The sequence below is a fragment of the Gavialis gangeticus genome, unplaced genomic scaffold (genome assembly GCF_001723915.1).
Source record: "Gavialis gangeticus isolate Ggan-Ray unplaced genomic scaffold, GavGan_comp1, whole genome shotgun sequence".
Lineage (NCBI taxonomy): Eukaryota > Metazoa > Chordata > Crocodylia > Gavialidae > Gavialis > Gavialis gangeticus.
The window spans coordinates 65,184,412-65,205,456 of NW_017729032.1; the positions used below are offsets into that span (position 1 = coordinate 65,184,412).

A 21,045-nucleotide genomic window follows, 5' to 3' on the forward strand; every position below is an offset into this window, starting at 1 on the left:
CTCCTCTGAGTCCCCCGCATGGCTGCTGCCCCCACCTCCTGGGCAGTCTTAACTTATATAGCCCCTGTGACCTCATTCACCTGGTCCAGTGGAGGCCAGCTCCGGTTGGCTGTCAGCCAACCAATTTGAAATCCATCACTAGTTGCCGGGCAGACTCCAGCCCACCAGGTAGATGCCCCTCACCCAGGTAGCCGATACCAGTCATGTAGGCAGAGGGAGCAGGTTTCCCCCCTCCCTCAGGAATGTAGCCAGCTCAGGTTACCTAAAGAGATAGGGTAAGGGTGTGTCTCCTCTGCTGGGCCCATCCTAATCAAACAGTCACAGCACAGAGATTTAATCACATTGTCACAGGGCAGAGATTTTTGGGAGAAACCAAGGTGGCTTTCTGCCAGTCATCATAAAGCACTTAAACCTTGCTAGGCCCCAAACATGCCAGCACAGTTGCACATTTGTGCATAGACTGAAACAGTCTGATTTTGAATATGGAGTATGCCTTGTAATTATAGAAACGTCTAAAAGAATAAACAACGTTATAAATAGTCATGACAGGGGCTTAAGAAAACATAACAGAAGGGGTGTTTTGCTTATTTATTGCAAAGTTAGCTGTGAGACATTACGGCTGCTTTAGGTCTTCACTGTACTCTTGTGCAATGTAAATACCCCCCCACAGATTTGAAGGGGAATCATAATCATTTATTAGGGAGCTTTAATATCTGAGAACATACTGATATAAAACATTTTGGACAATTATTCAAAGAAAATATATTTAGATTTTTTGAAGAAACAGCATAATGCAGGTGATATTTTAATCCCATTTTTCCAATACCTGCAAATGAGACACCTTTCAACACATTCCCAGAGAAAGGTAAACATCACTAGAAATCTGAAAGAATTTGAGGAATATTGGTCACAACTATGAACCTCACAGGCCTATTATCTGTGTTATATAAAGCAATTTTAAATAGCCATATAGGAAGAAAAACACTGTTTATGACAAAGTGTGCTCATGACATCGGATCAGAAATTAATGAAGAATGGGAGACCATCTGAAACAATGGTCCTCACACATCCATCTGCACGATAATAAAAGAAAATTATTTTAAAATTCTCTATACATGATATCTTACCCCACATAAACTTAAACATAATTATGGTACACAAATTTTGAAGGGAGTATGGTTGGAGGGAGTACGGTAAGTTGGGAGGATTCTATGGTGGACATGTCCCAAATTAAACTACTCTGAAAAAAGGTTGTAGACATGGTGAGGAAAGTAACAGGATGCCAACTATCAGATAACCCCTTAGTGTTCCCATTGAACCTCCCTCAAAACTCTGCAACATAACAGTCATAAAGAAATTAATTACTCATCTTTTAATAGCTGCATGAATTATAGTTGCAAAAGCCTGGAAAAGAAGGGACACCCCTAAAATCACTGAGTAGTTCAAAAAAGTTTGCTAAGTTTTTAGTAAAGGAAAAATTGCCATATCAAGTCAGTGTTTTCAGGGAAAAGAAAAAGAAAAGATACTTACTTGGAAATTTATGGAATTTGCTTAAAAAAGAATCATCTCCTACCTGCGAACAAGAAAATTTGAGAAACTTTTTTGAATATTGAAGAAAATGCAAATTCTCAGCTAATGCTTAATAACATATGGAATAAATGAAAAATTGAAAAGCAGAGATGAGCAGAAGGTACTGAACTTTGTATTATACAGAGTTCTAGGGAAAAAGAGGATACATTATATAGAGACAAAGCAGCACAAAAGCTTAATATCAACAGAAGTTTAAAGTAACTCAAAGACTGTAAGGAAGAGAAGGAAAGAACACAAAACACTGTGGACACTGACTTTTGTTAAGGGAACACAGTAGATGGAAGATAAATATTTGTCTTGATGTATATTTTAGAGGATTGGACGCACATTTAAACATCAAATATGTTATTTGGCAAGTTGAAATCATTAATAAAGTTTAAAAAAAAAAAAAAATCAACGGGTAGCACTATACTCATTTTAAAAAAGTAGCCAAATAATGTGCTTCTTGTTTCTTGTTGTTTTTCTATATGACAATACACTGTATTTTACTTTCATGGCTTCTCTAAAAATATTACTGGTAGAACAAGTTATCTAATTCTGCCTTAAATTTCTGTATAACATGAGTTAATTTGTTAAAATAATCACTATCTTTTTTCCTCACCCCAAAAATAACGATGAAAAAAAATACTGCAAGACTTTTAGACAAACAGGTTTATAAGATTTATTTTCCATTGCACATACATAGATTATATACAAGTTAGTAACATAAGTTACTGCTTAATTATCTAAAAGACTGTTACTGCAAACACTTGCCATATTAAAACATCAAATCAGAAATCAATCTAAAAAAGGTAAATGTGACAATATTTAAAAAAAACAAAACCAAAATTGCACTTTTTAGTTAGGAAAGTTTAGAGATATGTTTATATGCTATAACAAACTATAGCAGGGAATATTACAGTTAGAAGTAGCTCTTGCAGTCCATTTGTATATTAATAATTCTTTTCAATTTTAATTAAAAACTGGTGGATAATTCACATACTTTATCCTCCTAGTATTCAAGATTCATCACATGAAATGCACTAGTAACTAAGACTTTATACAATTACTATTCAAATATAAGAAAGACACCACACTTGAAAATAAGAAAAAACCTAAAACATTGATTTTAAAATGTATCGTGAGATGAAGAGTGTTGAAGGTGTTCAGCAATAAAGCCCTGTCCACTACTTACATAAAAGAAGATTTTTAAAAATAATCACTGCACACAATACAAAGGATGGGGTCATACTGTTGGCTTAAGTCTTCAGTAATAGTAATATTCTTCATTACTGTTCACAGATGAGGGTTTCCATAGCAAATCTGTTCTCAAAGTGTCGAATTTTTCGGCAATTGCTGGCTTCACGCTTCTGAATCCCTGTGATTTGGGGACAAGTGAAATACAGTGATACGTATTACAACATATTAGAATATTTACTGTGATGGAAGTTATGCACCACCTCTTTTTGTCCCCTTCTGCAGAGAAAGCAAACACTCAGCGAAATAGGAAATTTACCAACATTTTAGTGAGTCCTAATAACTTGTGCCCTTCCGTTATTATGGGACTCAAAAGAAGCCGAATTAACAGGTTCTCATTTACAAAAATTGTTTGGAATCATTTTAAATGCCTCTACACAAACGCTCATGGTATGGGAACCAAGCAAGAGGAACTTACCCTCCTGCTAGCTGACACCAACCTAAACATAGTGGGGCTCACTGAAACGTGGTGGGACCCAACGCATGACTGGGCAGTGAATATCAAGGGATATAGGCTGTATAGGAGGGATAGGACAGGGAGGAAAGGTGGGGACGTGTGGCGCTCTTCATTAAGGAGGAATACACATCCTCATCAATTAGCAAAGAGTCAGAGGAAGGGCACTCTGAAGTGCTCTGGGTTAGAATCCAGGGCAGTCGAGGGAAAAGAGACTTAACGGTGGGGGTTTACTACAGACCACCCAACCAAGGGGAAGAGCTAGACCAGGAATTCTTAAGTCAGCTCATGGAGGTAGTTAGGTCAAAGGACGTGGTCATCATGGGTGACCTGAACTTTCCAGACGTCTGCTGGGAGGAGCAGTCAGCCAGGTCTGACCGCTCATGTAAGTTCCTAGCCAGAATGCAGGACCTCAATCTAACTCAGGAGGTGCACAGTCCCACCAAGGGAAACACCTTGTTGCACCTGGTGCTGGCCACTGGCAATGACCTGGTGAGAGGACTGCGGGTGCTTGACCACCTGGGCTACAGTGATCATCGCCTGCTGGAATTCACCATCCAGCGTAAGGTGGCAGAGGTCTACAGCAAGGCAGCAGCCCTAGATTTCAGGAGGGCGGACTTCAGTGAGCTAAGGAGAATAGTCAGGGAGGCACTGAGGTCCTGGAGGGGAGGGGAGCCAGGTGTCCAAGAAGAGTAGTCACTCCTTAAGGAGACAATCCTCCAATCCCAAAGGGAAGTAATCCCACCACAGATCAAAGGGGGCAGGAGAGCGCAAAAGCCCCCATGGCTCACCAAAAGCATCTGGGAATGTCTCCTAGCTAAAAGGGAGGTGCACACCCAATGGAAGGGAAGGGCCATCACCAGGGAGGATTATACTGCGGTTGCTCAGGGATGCAGGGAGGCAGTCAGGAAGGCCAAGGCAAAGATGGAACTGGGACTAGCTTCCCAGATCAAGGACAACAAGAAGTCCTTTTTTAAATGCATAGGGGGCAAAAAGGTGGTACCGGGTAACGTGGGGCCCCTGCAAGACACTCTAGGAAATTTGGTCGTCACGCCAGACAACAAAGCTAACCTATTTAACGACTTCTTTGCCTCCATTTTCCTAAAATTCAAATTGATACTGAAAAATTCTGCACAAATTTACCCATTTTGGAGACACATTATTATACACCAGAAAATATAGCAGTTCAGCACATATGCTTTGAATTCTTCCTTAAGAGTTAAACAAATTCTGAATGCAAACTGTAATAATTAGTTATTTGAATGACTTTAGTCTCTTCCATCTGAGCTTTTCAAAGTGCTTTTCACATACAAATGCTGTATCTTAGTTTCCCCATAAAGTATACTAGCATTATCCCCATTTTAAAAATGCACTTAAGTGACAAAACATTTACTGCATTCACCCAGCCTGCAACCCTCTGCATTGGCCCCAAGGCCATACAGAAGACTGAATCATGGTTAAGTGTACTGTCAGTGTATGTGACTACCAGTCAGAGAATGGCACTATGATTACTACATTACTATTTGCACTATACCTTGTAAAGAAATTCAAGTTGGTGTCAATATTTTTCAGCTGAAATATGAATTCTCAAACAAAAATGAAAGTCTGCTTTTGTTTTAAAAACCTGTGCTAAGTTTGTCAAAAAACAACAAACAAACAAACAGGAGAACCCCCTTCCTTAAATATACAAGCCTCAAACAGCTTCTCATTTTTATAGGACAAGAGACTCCTTTTCACAATAAAAGGTATTTGCTTCACCATATCAAAACTATTGAGAAAAGCATTATCATCATTAATATTCACTAAGACACAAGATCCCACACTCAAGAGTACTAACCTTTCATAATTTCTTTGCGCTGCAGTTTATAGGTTTCCTTGCCACGGCACAGACGATAGATAAAGAATCCCAGCTGATCCACATTCTCAATGCGATCAGTAACAATCATCTGTTCGTGAATCAGGTATGACTGTGGTAGGTATGTTCCAGCCTAAGTTAACAGGAATACAACAACGCATTACCAAATATAAGAATGAATGATTTCATATTAAGTATATACAAACTAATTCACATCAATAATAATATAAATCCCCAATGCAGCCATTGCATATAAAGGAAAACTATCCTGTTTGTAGACTTTCTGAATAGATATTTGTAAGCCAAATTTTCTTTTCAACATTGAAAACTGGACTGCTTACTGCTTTTTAGAGTAGATAGAAGAGCTGAGAATTCCTCTGTAAAGCTTACTGGCCTGTGCATGGCACTGCACTAACATGGCTGTATTGCTTCCAGCTCTGGAGCTAAAGTATGCAGAATAGGTGGCAGCATATGTGAAGACAACACCTTGTAGTACAAATGCACCTATTATGTGGGGTGAAAAGCTCACTGGCCACATTCACAGATGACACCAAGTTATGGGGGAGCGTGGTCACACTTGAAGATAGGCTACAGTTAAAGGGCAAACCTAGATAAGCTAGCAAGTTGGGCAGATCAGAACCTGATGAAGCTGAATGTTGAGAAATGTACAGTGCTCCACCTCGGGATGAGCAACCCCCAACACACCTAAAGTCTTGGCGGCACCAAACTGACTAGCACCACGAATGAAAGGGACCTGGGGGTAATAGACCACAGTATGAATGAGCCAGCAGTGCAATGCAGTAGCTAGTAGGCAAAAGAATACTCTGGCATGCATCAAACGATGCATCTCCAGCAAAACCAAGGAGGCGATTTTTCCATTCTACTCAGCACTGGCAAGACCGCAGCTGGAGTACTGTGTCCAGTTCTAGGCACCACACTTTAACAAGGACACGGACAAGCTTGACAGAGTCCAAAGAAGAGCCACCCGTACAATCAGTGTTAAAAGACAAGTTGTATGAGGGAAGGCTGAGGGATCTGGGACTCTTCAGCCTGAGAAAAAGAAGGCTGAGAAGGGACCTGGTAGCACCTTATCGCTACACTAGAGGACTACATCAAGGGCTTGGTGAGCACCTGTTCACCAGGGCACCCAAGGAGAAAACCAGGAGTAATGGCCACAAACTCCTGGAAGATCTTGCTCTTTACGCTCAACATTAGGAAAAACTTCTTCAGTCAGGGTGTCCAGACTGTGAAATTAGCTCCTTCCAGAGGTGGTGCAAATTGCCTACCCTGGAAATCTTCAAGAGGAGACTAGATAGTCACTTTGCTGGGGTCACCTGACCCCCAGTTGTCTTTCCTGCTTGGTGGAGGGGGCTGGACCTGATGATCTTCTGAGGTCCCTTCTGGCCTTGCAATCTATGAACCTATGTGCTTCAGATAGAGCTGAGTGACCTCAACAGTGAAATGCAGAGTTAAAGCGCATCTTTAAAGTTAGGGTATTTCCTTTCAGATCCTTGTATCCTACAGAAAGGAAGTAGACCAATTGGAGAGAGTCCAGTGGAGGGCAAAAAAATTGGGGGCTGGGGCACATGACTTCTGAGGAGAGGCTGAGGTAACTGGGCTTACTGAAGAAAAGACTGAGGGGGGATTTAGTAGCAGCCTTCAACTACCTGAAGGGGGTTCAAAAGAGGGTGGAGCTGGACTGTTCTCAGTGGTGGCAGATGACAGAACAAGGAGCAATGGTCTCAAGTTGCAGCAAGGGAAGTATAGGTTAGATACAAGGAAAAACTCTCACTAGAAGGGTAGTAAAGCACTGGAACAGGTTACCCAGAGAGGTGGCAGAATCTCTGTCCTTGGAGGTTTTTAAGACCTGTTTAGACAAAGCCTTGGCTGGGATGATCTAGTTGGGGACAGTCCTGCTTTGAGCAGGGGTTGGACTAGATGACCACCTGAGGTCCCTTCCAACCCTAATTTTCTATTGTTCTATGAAATAATAACCAGCATTTCCAAAATGTGAATGCATAGAAAGAGATTCCATTTAGTGTAATTCTTAATTATGATAGTAAAGAAAACTCTTTAAAATATATTTTTCCCTGGTTTTGTTAAGTTCAAACATTTAAGTTAGTTCAAAAAGAAACAGCTTAGAATTGGAAGCAACTCTTGCTCAAAATCTAGAAAATAGTACTAGCATAGAACTCAGTGTAGCTGGTCACAGATCACTATTCTTACTGTTAATAAAGTGCTGAACAGTTTCTGTTACAAACTTCAAGTTAAGGAAAAAACCCTATTGTTTCTGCAATCCAACTGCAGGTTCAAAGTATGATGATAAACTGCTTTTCTTTTTAATAGTAAGCTAGTAATTACATGATATTTGCTTTCTGTTGCAGAATAGTCTTGACCACCTCAAAAACAGGACAAAAAGAATGAATGGCCTTTTCAGATGACCTTAACATACTGCGTTTACTTGCATACACACCCATTCCCTTTCCCCCAAAAATCAGGCCTCCAAAACTGGGGAATGTCTCTTAAGCAGAAAAGCTGATTTTTTTTTTTGCTGGAATACAAGCACTAGACGAGCCCTGTGCTAAAATGGATGACACTTCTTCTGGGGCAGCAAGCAGTAGTCCAGTTTTAACCCCTTCACAGTCACTGGATAGGCAGTTATATTTGGCAGAAGAGCCACTGAGCTGGCTGTGGGTGAGTGAGCTGCTACATGCAGTACACTGCATCTCGATAAGGCTTGCAGTGTGGAACCAACACCTTAATATTTACAGAAACTTAAAGAACTATTTATAGTAAAGTTAAATCAGTCTTGCTACTACGCTTGCAAGAGTTTGGCGCCTCGCCTTTGCTGTTCTGATAATACCAGGAAGTTCCTGCTGCTTCACCCAGACTACCTCTCAGGCTATCACACTTCCCTTAGCAGCTGGAGCTTTACCTGAGTATGCTTTGCGTTCTGGTGGTCCCTGCTGCTGCAGAGGAACCACACAGGGTCACAAAAAATTGGAGGTGCACTGATATATCAGTGCCATATCAGACCAGCACTGACAAAAGGAAAATTAACATTACCAGCTATCATCTTTTTTTGATTGGTGTAGCCAATAGTGTACTGATAAATATAACATGCCTTCCAGCTCAGGGCCCCAAATGCTGCATGCATGCGCGCAGTCATACGCATGCATCAGCCAGGAATGCAACCAGGCAGCCAGCACCCTGCAGGTAAGCCTGTGGAAGGGGAAGGGTTTTGGGGGTGCAGATCAAGGCCCCTATGATGAGGGAGGGAGTGGGGCAGGGGCTGGGGTTGAATGGGACCCTGGGGCAGCAGAATGGAGCCACAGGCTGCTTGTTCAAGGGATCAGCATCCTAGTGCTTAAAAATGGCAGCGGGGGCACTTGAACTAAAACTCATCAGATAAGCTTTAGGTCAAGCGCCATCGTCACCATTTTTAAGTGCTTGGATGCTTTTAACTGGAGCAGAGCCGAGTGGGGTGAGGGTGGAAGTACGCTGCCTGCTGTGGGCTCGGGGCTCTTCATCCTGCTGCCTTTGCCCCAGAAGCTGCGTACTGGCTGTGCCACACCCCACCCCACGCCCAACCAGCAGCTGAAGGCACAGTTTGCCACAGCCGCTATTGCCACTGGATGGGCAGGAGGTGCAGTGCAGCCAGTGCATGGCTCCTGAGGCAAAGGCAACAGGGCAAAGAGCCCACAGTGGGCAGCCCATCTCCACCCTTGCCCTGCTTGACTCCGCTCTGGTTAAAAACATCCTGGCACTTAAAAGTGGTGGTGGCGGTGCTTGTGCTAAAGCTCATTTGATTTGCTGTAGTTCAAGCACCCTCACCACCATTTTTAAGCACTAGGATGCTGATCCCTTGGACAAGCTGCCCACAACTCCACCCTGCTCCCTGCCCTGGCCCCAGGGTCCCATTCACTGCCCTGCCTCTGCCCAAACCCTCCCCCCATGCCCCTCCCCTCCACAGACTTACCTGTAGGGTGCTGCTCTCCACACTGCCCAGCTGCATTCCTGCAAATTGGTTATTGGATTGGTATTGGCCAATGTGCCTAGTGAATAACCTGGCTATTGGTATTGGCCAAGAAAATCTTTACTGATGCCAATACCAAAAAGGTGTGTAGATGCAGTTATTCTACTAGAGGTGGCAGCTGTCTGCCAGCCAAAGTTAGGGCAACAGAGCAAGGTAAGTATAGACAAAGCTTACAGACAAACAGCATACAAGAGTTCAACTGTATTGCATCCAGTTACTTTTATTAATTTAATTCATTTCAATTGCTAAACTTTATAAAACAGTTTGTAACGTCTCTTCCTCCACAGCATTCAAAGTTCTTTGAAGATAAGCTAACTATTCCAAAGTCCTTCTCACTTGTGAGTTGTGGCCCTTGGGGTAAAGATACAAACCTATTTTAAACACAGCCATTTATGATTTAACCATACCTTGATGTTGATCAGCAATTCCAAGAAATTTTTGGGTGGCATAACGACTGAAGTGTTCAGAGGAATCACATAGCACTTATCCAGGCTGAGGTCAAGGTAGGCTGTGAGTCTCTGGTGAGAAAATGTACATGCTAATCAAAATAATTTTAACATCAGCAAAATTGTGCCAAATTAGTTATATGCACTTCTCACTCTCCTTGTAAATTACTTTTTATAGATAGGTCTGTCCTAACACATGCAGCACTGAAAAGCTTAGCTGGAATTGGGTATTATGCAAACCAACAGGTACCAGACAGTTCAGACACTATTACTATAACACTGACATCTCAGATGCAGTGTTAAATACAGTGTTTTAATCTAGTTCCTTGGGGGAGGGAGGGGAAAGGTTGAAACTGCATGGGAAAATCCTAATGTATAAATTTCCTCCTTTCTATACTTTTTTCAGTACTTGCATGAAAAGCAATTAGAAAATGAATATCAGATGCCACGTTTTTTTCCCCCAAAATACTATGCACCTGAAATGTTATTCTTTACTAATGCACTTGGGAGGTACTTACTACCCACCAAAACCAAAGATGTCAAGCCTTTAGAATCTACCGCTTTAAAATAACATACCATTTTAAGATTATCCAAATAGTAATAGGAGCAAATTTATATGACATTACATTAGCCCTTTTCACTAGATGGAAAAGGCCCCAGGGCTTCATCGCTACACCTGTTTTTACTGAGAAAAATGTACCTGGCCCTTGTATGAGAGGAATCAAGAGAAAACAAGGCTCTTCCCACTCTAGTAGGGGATTGTACTCTGCCTTAATGCATGTAACAAAGGAGGATTAAATCCCATTTCCTTCTCATCTTATGTGAGAAAATGACTGTTTTTTCTTTTTACAACATGAAGTGATTTTTTAAATGGTGTCTTAAAAACCAAGAGAACAACAACCTGATTATACAATGTGTACTTTGTACCAGCTTAATAATTACTTCTCAGTTTGCTGACTATCACATGCTGAAGTTCCTGTTTTCTAATCAGTAAACTATAACTCATGAATATATCACTAGAAAGCAAATGGATTAAGTGCTGATGAAAAAGGTGGTTCCAAATTATTTGTGTAAATGCTTTCAAAGATTCCCAGGAATTGTTCCTTACCCGGTGGAAATCATGAACAATATCAGCAGGGTCGCTATCAGCAAATTCTGGAACAGGCACGCTGATGAATTCAACATCCTCTTCCTCAAGGATCTGAATGTTTTCCTCAATGGTATGGTAGCGAGCAGCAGGAGCTTCTGGATCAGGCTCGGTTAAAGTTAACCCATCTTCAATATATTGTAATCCGCAGAAGTACACGCCACCTTGCTGAAGAACACCAAAACCAGTATTTTGGCAAACGTGTAAAAGTTTAACACTTCGGAATGTGCTATGCAAACTTCCCCAGACAGCTCTGCTAGTACACCTTAAATCTTAACTTAAATTGGACTTTATCTCAAATCTCTCCTGAGGAACAGACTGGCAGACCATCTACACAGCATAACATTTCTCTGCTGATCTGTTCCACTGGCCTAAACTGGATTAATTTAAAAAGTATCATCTTCAACAAGGTTTAGAGAAAAAAACATGTCTCACTGGAATGAATTAATTTAGCCATTCATTTCAATGGAACATACATACTCATCTGTTTAACTTGTTTCTACTTTGCACCTAAAATTAACTGCAGATGAGACACAAGCATTTCTAATGATCTGATCTGTAGGTAAAATTAAGTCTACATCCCTACATTCAAGCTTACTAACTGCAATTTTCAATAATTTAGGTCTTCATATGTTTGATGTTTTATATTATGACCTAAAACACGATCAAGACATTTATGCTGATCACCCATAACATGTGCAAAAAGCTATTATGATCACAGAGATTTCAAGATTTAAAAACATTTAAAAAAGTGCTTATAGAACAAATTCATGTCTTGCTATTCCAAATTAAAGCTATCTTCAACCATAAACTGTAGCCTATGAACTATACATGTCCTAAAAAAGATACACAAAAGAAACAAAACTGAAAACACACAGAACCATATGTAAGAATCAAGTGAGCTAACAGCTTGCATGTATGTGCTCGCTCTTTTTGTGTGCAAAACAGGGTGCACAGAAAATGAAAAACCTTTATTATTCAAAATGTATTATCTGACTTACCTGGAATGCAAAATATTTGTACAGATAGGCTCCACCAAGTATAACACCAGCAAGCATAAAAGCCAATCCAAAGCACATACACCAACACCAAGCTCTCCTCTGTCCAACAGGTACCACATCATCAGGGTCCTAGAAACAGACCAGATGAAAGCTGTCAACATGTTATCCTCCTGTAATACATAACTGGGCATGTGTGGAGGGCAAATATTTCCTGTACCATAAGAAAAGAGTAATTTATTAACTTATCTTTTTTTCTAAGATTTTGTACTTGTTCTAATAAGGCACACAGAGTCACCAGATACTTTCCTTCCTGCCTTCTCGTGTCCTTGTGGTTGTGACAAGGCATTTAGCAAAATTTGCATATTTGCTGGAATTTGACATGGCCATGCTGTGAGCACTACTGCTATGGCTTCAAATTTGCAACCTCCGGCCTGTCAACCAAGTGCTCTACCCATGCCACCCCAGCCTCACCACCTACACTGATATTTTAGGAACAGCTGCCATCTTCTTAGATTGACCTATCAACCAATTATTAGTGTCAAGAAGCAAACAAGATGAAAAAAATCACACTAAAGAGGACAGGGATGTTGAATTTTCCCTGAGATGTCTACTCTCACACACCTGATCTTTTCACAGACTGACCCCAGAAAATTATCCAATTTGGGCCAGCCTGTGTGAAACAATAATAGGTAGAAAATGCTGAATGAGAAGTGTTAAAAATTATTTCAGATTCTGAGGAAATAATGATCTTCAGGCATAATTCAGCCTTGTGCAATGTGCTTACACAAGAGACAGTAAAGCCTTCCTCTTCACCCTTGGAATGGCAGTATAAATATACGATTATCAACTTAAAACTCTCCTAATCAATAGTTTGCTAACTGGCTACTATGGGGCACACCCATTTACAAGCAAATCTGACCAGATTCCATTCTGTCTGACTGCTGTGATATGTAGCACATGTTACACGTGAAGAATAGATGATGCTCACCTTTGAATCGTTAAGTAGGAGTATTGTGTCATGCATCGCCCCCAGCCATCCTGCACAACACTGACTACTGTTTACAAAATGACTCCTCTATCTGCTACATCAGCACCAGCACTCTTCACTTCTGCCTCTTTTGTGTAATTCAGGTGAAGGGCAGGATTTTGCCATCACTTTTTATTAGGAGTTTAGGTGTCTAAATAGCTGTTGGATCTGGATCTGGCCTAAAGATTTATCCTCTTGCAAACTACAACACTCCTCAAAAAGTATCAGAATTTGTACTGGTGGAAAAAAAATCATATCATTCCAACCAATCACACCAAGAAATGATGACAAGCATGAAGAAAGAAAGATGTGAGAAATGTGAACGGAAATACCTAGAAGCCCTAAGAGGAAAAATGAACTTCACATTAGTATGGCAGTCATACCTATATCTTCCAGCAAATACAAACACAAAATCTCAGAAAAGATGTTCAAGTACCACAAAAAATATTACCACAAGCTACTGTACTATTCAATAATGAAATATTTTTTAAAGCTCTAATGCAATCTATTTTCCATATTGCTTCAAGAGTAAAGTAACAAACAAACAGTCACAGTACATAGCAATCACCTGTGCCCTTCTCTCAGGTGATAGTCGTCAAAAAAAAGATTCAGTACCTTTAACAGAGTTAAGAGTCTGAAAATAATTCATATGTGACACCTGGTGAGAACAAGCTCCAGTTTACAGTAATTTGCAGAAAGCTGCAAAAATCAAAATAAAGACAGCTTGTCATTTATTACAGTCCCATGCATCCCTAATTCTTATTCTAAGCATTGTATGCCAAGAGCTCCAAGAAGAGGCATGCTCTTAACCTGAAATGTTAGTCTTGTAAAAATAAGCTTTGATCAAGCCTTTTGAAACAACAGAAAAGCTTCCGGGAAAAAAGTAATTTCAACTAAGGCAGACGTTTTAACTAAAAAAAATTTCCCTGCCAACATAAAGACTGCAGCATTGCCCTATTATACAGAGACCTTGAAAGTGAAACTGGGTCAAAAGGTAAAAAATATTTAGATCAAGTTATCACAGTGAAGCACAAGACAGATTATTTATGTACCTAAAAAAAATCCTTCAGTTGTTATTGGTTCATCATTTAAGGCAGGGCAGGGAGCAGAAAAGGTTGCCCCTCCCCCCATCTAACACTGTGCTGCCTATCCCTTCCCTGATTCGCCATATGCCATACACAAAGGTTTCCCATGCTAATTGTGGTACCAATGCTAGGGATTGCCCCAAACCTGGTTCCCCCCTTTTTAACCCCTCCTTCCCAATTTAAGGATTTATTAGCAACATGATTTTTAATCCATAAAATGAAAGGGAAAGGACAAAGTTTAATACCCATGGTAATTAAATTAAGTTTCAGGCCAGGTTCACATTCACCATGGATTCTTCAATAGCCTTAAATTATAAAACTATGTAAAACAGGCCTGTCCAACTTGGGTGTGGCCCAGGATTGTACATGGTGCTGGTGTGTGGCTCATGGGAACCCTCCCTGCAGTCCCCAGGAATCCTGCCACACAGGCACTGGCAATGGCTTGCACCTGCCATCCCACAGCAGTGAAAAAGGCAGCTGTAGGGTCCTTTTGAGCTACAGACCACTAGCTAGACAGCCCTGATATAAAACAAGGGGTTTTTAAATATTTTTTATATTGGCCCTATACCAGCAAGCAATTCCACATCCTGAGATATTACAAAGCATGAGACAAATGGATGGTAAACAAACTTCAGGGTTCAATGTTCAGAGAGAAGGAAATATTATGCCAGAAAAGTTTAGGTTATCTTTATTTTTTAAATTATTTTGAAATGAACTGATAGTTTACTAGAGAAAATTAGAGAAAACAGTAATAAGAGAAGGTATCTCACTCAGCTAGAGTTCAAAAAAAAGATTTCCAAAACATCTATTCAATTCAATTATTAAAAATAAAAAGTAAATTGTGGAAGATTTTACATTGTAGACATAAGGAACTGTATCATTGCATCAATAAGGAATTGAACTTGGCCAACAAATTCATTTTCCATAGATCCAAAGTATTATCTGACAGAAGGAGCATACTTTCAAGTTGCCACTAAGATGGGCTAAGTTTGAAACGTTAAGCTAAATCTGAAATAGTGGACTATCAGTACTCATAAGCTAATGTGGTTGTTGGGGGGTTTTTTTGATTCACAACCAATAAATGCAAGCTGAACATTCAATAGTATTTCACAATCCATCACTACATATGAGTTAATGTTTTTATTGAAAATACATGTCTATTAATGGGGCATTAAAATATTTCATGTTGTTGTGGCTCACTTGCTGCACTTAATTTGCTTACAATCTGTTGACAGCTTTGTGCCAATTCTACAGCATAGCATAGCACATTTTGTAGGACAGTATATGTAATTATCGCATCACAGTAGAACTAAACCACAAATCAGGCAACAGTAAAAATTCTAGACTAAATTAATGAAGAACATAGAGCTGTTTTCTCTTTCTGAAGTGGATAATCAAGTGGATCATCAGGTGTTATTTAGTGAGGTCTTAAATGAAAGCATTTAAATTTATGTATAACAAAAATTATACATACACACAACTTAACTACCAATCATAGTTCCAGCCTGCAATGAATGACTTGGGGCTGGGGGGAGGGCAACTGAAGGCAGGGCCCCGCTCTCCTCCTCTGGCCTGGAACTTGGCAGTGCCTCCCAAGTTCCTTTCACTTTTGAATGTGGGGCTGGAAACTCAGAGCTCCAGGCAGCAGCAGTGCAGGTGCCCAAAAGCAGAGAGGCTGCAGTGGCAACTAGCAGGCATGGTATGCACCACGCTACGCTTCCCACAGAAGCTGCTGCTGCTGGACACTGACGACACATCAGGGCGTGCAGGGGGCAAGTTGCCCCCTCCCCAGAATTAATGTTCATCGATTTTATTTATAGAAAGGGAGGAAGGGAACAGGGACGTAAAGGGGAAACAACATCTGGGGCTGCAGTGCAGGGGGCGCCACATGTATATGCATGCATACACACACCTAGCCAGCAATACAGCCAGGCAGAGTGGTGAGAGGTAAGGCATGATTTTGTTTTTATGGTGCAGGTAAGATGGGGGGGGGGGGCAGCAGGGGCTTGGAGACTGTCCCTGCACCATTTGGACTAGAAGCCAACCTCTGGCGAGCCTGAACAAGCTGTGAGCCACCAGGCCTCCCCCATGATGGCACAGGAGTGGTCCAGGCATGTCGAAGCTTGGCACACAGCCCCGATGATGTAGAGCCAGTCCAGGCCATCAGGAGCTAAGCTTTGGCAAGTCCAGACCAGTCACGCACCATCAGGGTGGGGCCAAACTCCAGAAAGCCCCACACACTCCCTGGCCCCACACACCCACCCTTCCCCTGGAACCAGGAGGGGCACTAGCTGTGGGGGGCCTGTGGCTTGGGAGAGGGGCAACACCCTGGGCAGATGCAGGGCAGAGGCATAACAGGCCTGCTCAGCACCACAAAGCAGTGGAAGAGGCAGGTGCAGCTGTACCCATGTCCTGGTGAGAGAAGGGGGCAGAGGGAGCTCTGATTTTCCATTAAAAAAAAACAAAACAAAATCAAATGCCAAAACATATAGATACTTAGAATTTATTTTATTATAATGATTGAGGCAGTGGTAGGCTTCCAAATTGTTTTAAAATTATAAATACATCAATAAAACATTGTGGTCAACTGATATACACATACACATGCGCACGCATGCACACAGACAGACAGACAGCGGCGTTTCATTTTAACAGTGGAAAAATGCAGATTTGGGGGGTTTTTAAATAATGAATTTTGAATTTTTTTTAAATCAGAGAAAACAAGGCTCCCTGCCAGTCATAAGTCATGTGTCCCAGCCCCCTAACCATTTTTGCTACCCGCTGCTGGACTCTCTCTAACTTGTCCACATCTTTTCTGTAGTGGGGGGCCAGAAACCAGACACAGTACTCCCAATGTGGCCTCACCAGCGCTGAAGAGAGGAGAGAATTCCTTCCCTCGATCTGCTGGCAATGGTCCTACTAATGCAGCCCAGTAAGCCATTAGCCTTTTTGGCAACAAGGGCACACTGTTGGCTCATATCCAGCTTCTTGTCCACTGTAACCCTCTGGTTCTTTTCTGTAGAGCTGTTGTTTAGCCAGTCAGTCCCCAGCATGGGACTATTCTGTCCTAAGTGCAGGACTTTGTACTTCCCTTTACTGAACCTCATGAGATCTCTTTTGATCCAATCCTCCAATTTGTCAAGGTCCCTAAATCCTAGCCCTACCCTCCAGTGTATCTACTACTTCCCCCCCAGCTTGGTGTCATCTGCAAGCTTGCTGAAGGTGCACTTCAATGCATCTTCCAGGTCATTCATGAAGATACTGATCAAATCAGCTGCCAGCTAGACATCAAGCCATTGAGTCCAATGATAGTCATTTTTCTATCCATCTAATAGTCCATTCATCCAACCCCTACTTCTTTAGCTTGCTTGCAAGAACATTGTGGGAGATTATCAAAAGCCTTGCTAAAGTCCAATGTCAGGCACCCTTCATCAGGCATAGGAGATTGCAAAGATTGTAAATGTTCTCCTAGGAAGAAATATTAATGTTCACATATTTCTCATAGGAGAACTTTTACAATCTTTGCAATCTCCTATCCCTGATGAAGGAGTTCTGATTCCTTTTGCTAAACTCCAGGTATATCATGTCTACTGCTCTTCTTGCATTCACAGAATCAGTTAAGTCATCATAGAAGGCAATAAGGTTGGTCAGGGATGACATGGCCCTTGTGAATCCATGCCAGCTGTTCCTAATCACCTTCTCCTCTTCCAAGTACTTAAAAATGGAGTCCTTGAAGACCTGCTCCATGTTTTGTCTAACCTATTTCCCACCGTGAGGTTATCACATTGTGGTGTCCTTGCCCTCTTCTTTCCAATATGCATTCTAATCTTACACTATTTAAATTATAAGCTCTAAAATTCTACACCCTGAATGCTCCACAAACATTTTTTTGTATGTGTATTAATTCTCCCATGATCCTCCATTTGAGATTTGAAGTTAGACCTGGTTCTATGATGGTTTGCTTAACCTAGCTTCTCTCTCTTTCTCTCTCCCTCCCTCTCTGCCACTTCAAAATGTGCTCATTTTTTTGTAGCCTGTCATGTTGGTCTTGGGCAGACTAACATAGTTAACTGAATATATACACACACACGAATGAATACACACACATACATATATACACATGCATACACACACACACACACACACACACACACACCAAATGATGATGCTTTCATCTGTACTGCAGAAACAATTAATGGTATGTTAGTCTGCCCACGATAAACATGATAGGCTACAAAAATTTGAGCACATTTTGTGATCACTACGTAGCTATCTAAATGAAGTTAACTCAGTTTTAAATTTAAAAACTTTTGATAAAACCTTGCTTCAAAAATTCCATATTACTTTTGATCTGCATTTAAAAAAAAAAAAAAGATGTGATGTAGGTCCAAAGTTTAGTAATAAGATGGTTAAATCATAAAACACAAATAGGCCATAATTCTGTATCTGAAAATATCTATTCATGGGGCTGAAGTCCATGGGCACAGAATAATGCATTCTGCTTGGAACCTGTTCAAAAGTGTTCCCAGAGTCCTTGGTTTTCCAGTTTATTTATATAATTCTATGGTAAGTAAGAATAAAGGCTGTATAATAACTTGAAGGCATAATTGTGGTTCACAGTAGTGGAGTAGGAAGGGAACAAAACAATAACGGATAACAGGCTCCCCCAAAAAAGTATTTGCTTTTGAGGGACACTAATAGTTCTTCAAAGTAATATTAGCTAGAGCCTGTAAGACAAAGGTGCAAGCTATTCAGATGGAATTACACTGCCCAAGCCATGGCTATCCTGAATTGTAGGCGACATTTAAAAGACTCTCAAAAGCTGGGCAACTAGAAATTAAATTACATTAAATTAAGGCAGAACTCTTAATTCTTCCCATAGTATCCTTGCTTAAAGACAGTTGTAAGCTTAGAATTCTACACAGATGGGAAATTAAGGCACTTTTGCAAAGTCTCCCATTCAGGAGAGATTCAGCAACTCTGGAGGGCCAATGTATTGACAAGTCATTCAGGATGGTTTTTTAGTCCCTTAGTGTAGAAATCTTACCATCCTTTTTTAAGCTTGCTGTTTTTGCAAGAATGTATCCATATAACTTAGATACTTTGTTTTAACAACAAAGCTGTTCCTCTGCAGTTATTTATTCTTTCTAATATCAGACTAAGAGGCCTTAGACTTTGCCAAGGCCTCTTCTGTACAGTTGATATCTGAAATCTGTAACTGCATTGAGATCACAAACTAAGAGTGGTCCATTTGGACAAAGTGTGACGGTTAGAAAGGTGTTTTTTCCCCTGATGTCATCTGTGCTATTCACATAGCTTGAATGAGCCAAAAACTTAAATTACATACAATCATCTGCTAGCTCACTGACACAACCAAAATCTCTCTCTGTATGTTTTACTTTTTATTATGCAATGGAGTGGAGGGGGTAGTGAAATTTGCCAGTTGGTATGAACATGTTTTAGTCTCTGTGCAGCAACCGGAAAACTGCTTAGTCCTAAAACACTATGTAACATAGCAAGCACATCAAAGGATCCTTTTAAGATGTTTTAAAAAGTTCTTAAGATTGGTCCAATACGATAAATTAAATTTGTGCTATTAAAAACCACGGCTTCAGCTGAACCATGCAGAATACAACAGAAATGCATGTCAACACAACCACTAAGGATGACAAAATGTTAAATGTCAGTCAGGCTCAAATATTACAGGAAAACAGGAAATATGTGGGAGAACAGGACTGATGAAGAAGTTAGCTGTGTCTAAAAGGTCTGAAGTAGGGAGCAGACTAAAAGTGAAATTGAGAGAAAAACAGATATAAAGAGGAAGAGGAAATAACACTGCAGAGAAACAGGGTGAACAATAAAGACTACAGGCCAGATTTCTCCACTTCCCTATGCCTTGTTAGTCAAGGCAAAGTAAGGGTTCATCTCCACTATGGAGCCCCTGCCACTATACATGTGCCAGCAGTTATGCCAGCTAGGGAAGGTGAAGGATATGCTGACTTAAGATGTTTTTTTGCCAGCAATTTCACAATGTCCTCAAATGACATAAACTAAGCTGGCAGAAGCCTCTTCTGTTGGCAGAGCTGTATCTCCCACCAGGTATGCCAGCAGGGATTCTGCTGCAGAGCTATGTCACTATGATCTATTCACACCTCAGCTGCTCTGCTTGCAGAAGTTTGTAATATAGACCAGGCCTCTGTAAAAAAGTGCTGCCAACCCAGAAGAGCAGCACTTTTATACCCCCTGCATTGCTGTGAAGCACTACACAAGGGGACAAGGCAATGCAGAATCAATCACATCCTGCAAGTGAATCCTGCAATTCTTCCTGACGTGAGCAATCTCAGCTTACATGAGTAGTCCCATAGACCTCTCATGGCAGGGTTATCAAATCGAGTCCCAAAATAAAGTCGGGGAAAACAGGAAAAGGTGGTCTAAAAGGGATACTAAGCCATCTACAGCAACTTGGCCTTCAGTTAATTATTTAGGAAGAATATTGTTAGGAACAGTTACCTTTTATTATTAGTCTAGATTTTATATAGACTGATGAATATACAGGAAAAATGTTAAGTGTTCTTAATGTTCAAAACAGAGAATTCAGTTAAAACACTTCAAAATTACCACTCCCAGTATTATACTTACTCTAGCATGCCTGCCAACCACAGCAACTAGAGAAGCAACCAAGTGCTACACAATACCTGTAATTTGCCCTTAAACACTACACCATGGCATGCAAAGTACAGCCTGCAGGCCAGCCCACCAATTGTGTTCAGCCCACAGCTGCCCCCACAGTGCCCTACATGGGCTGGATGCTTCACAAGGGGCCAAGCCCTGCCTGGGGCAGCCTGTATCACACACATGCAACAGCACTGCCCTAGTCTGGGCCCCAGCCAATGTGCACAGTTTCTGGTGAGGCTGTTCTAGCTGCTGCTGCAGCCACCTAGGTACTGCTCAGCTTCCCCTGCCTCTAGCAGTTCCTTGCCCCCTTCCTCCTGCCCTTGCTGCACCACTCTGGGCAGGAGGTGGCTATGGGGATCCATGCTGAGCAACACATGCCCAGGCAGGGGGAAGCTGCAGCTGGGAAGCTCTTACCTTCCATCTACTCCATCTGCCCAACACAGTGAGCAACCACCCGTGGGCAGCCAAACACATGCAAGACAGCTAGAATGGC

General features: G+C 41.2%; 1 protein-coding gene across 1 annotated transcript in view; it reads right to left on the reverse strand.

The window, feature by feature from the left end:
- Positions 1-2,231: 2,231 nt before the first annotated feature.
- ITM2B (integral membrane protein 2B) overlaps positions 2,232-21,045 on the reverse strand; it is a 40,400-nt gene continuing 21,586 nt past the window's right edge. The window contains exons 2-6 of the mRNA XM_019524906.1: positions 11,766-11,894; positions 10,726-10,932; positions 9,579-9,689; positions 5,118-5,268; positions 2,232-2,947 (exon numbers count right to left, since the gene is read on the reverse strand). Of these exons, the coding sequence (XP_019380451.1) occupies positions 2,859-2,947; positions 5,118-5,268; positions 9,579-9,689; positions 10,726-10,932; positions 11,766-11,894 (687 nt within the window). The 3' untranslated portion in view covers positions 2,232-2,858. The remainder of the gene's footprint in view (positions 2,948-5,117; positions 5,269-9,578; positions 9,690-10,725; positions 10,933-11,765; positions 11,895-21,045) is intronic.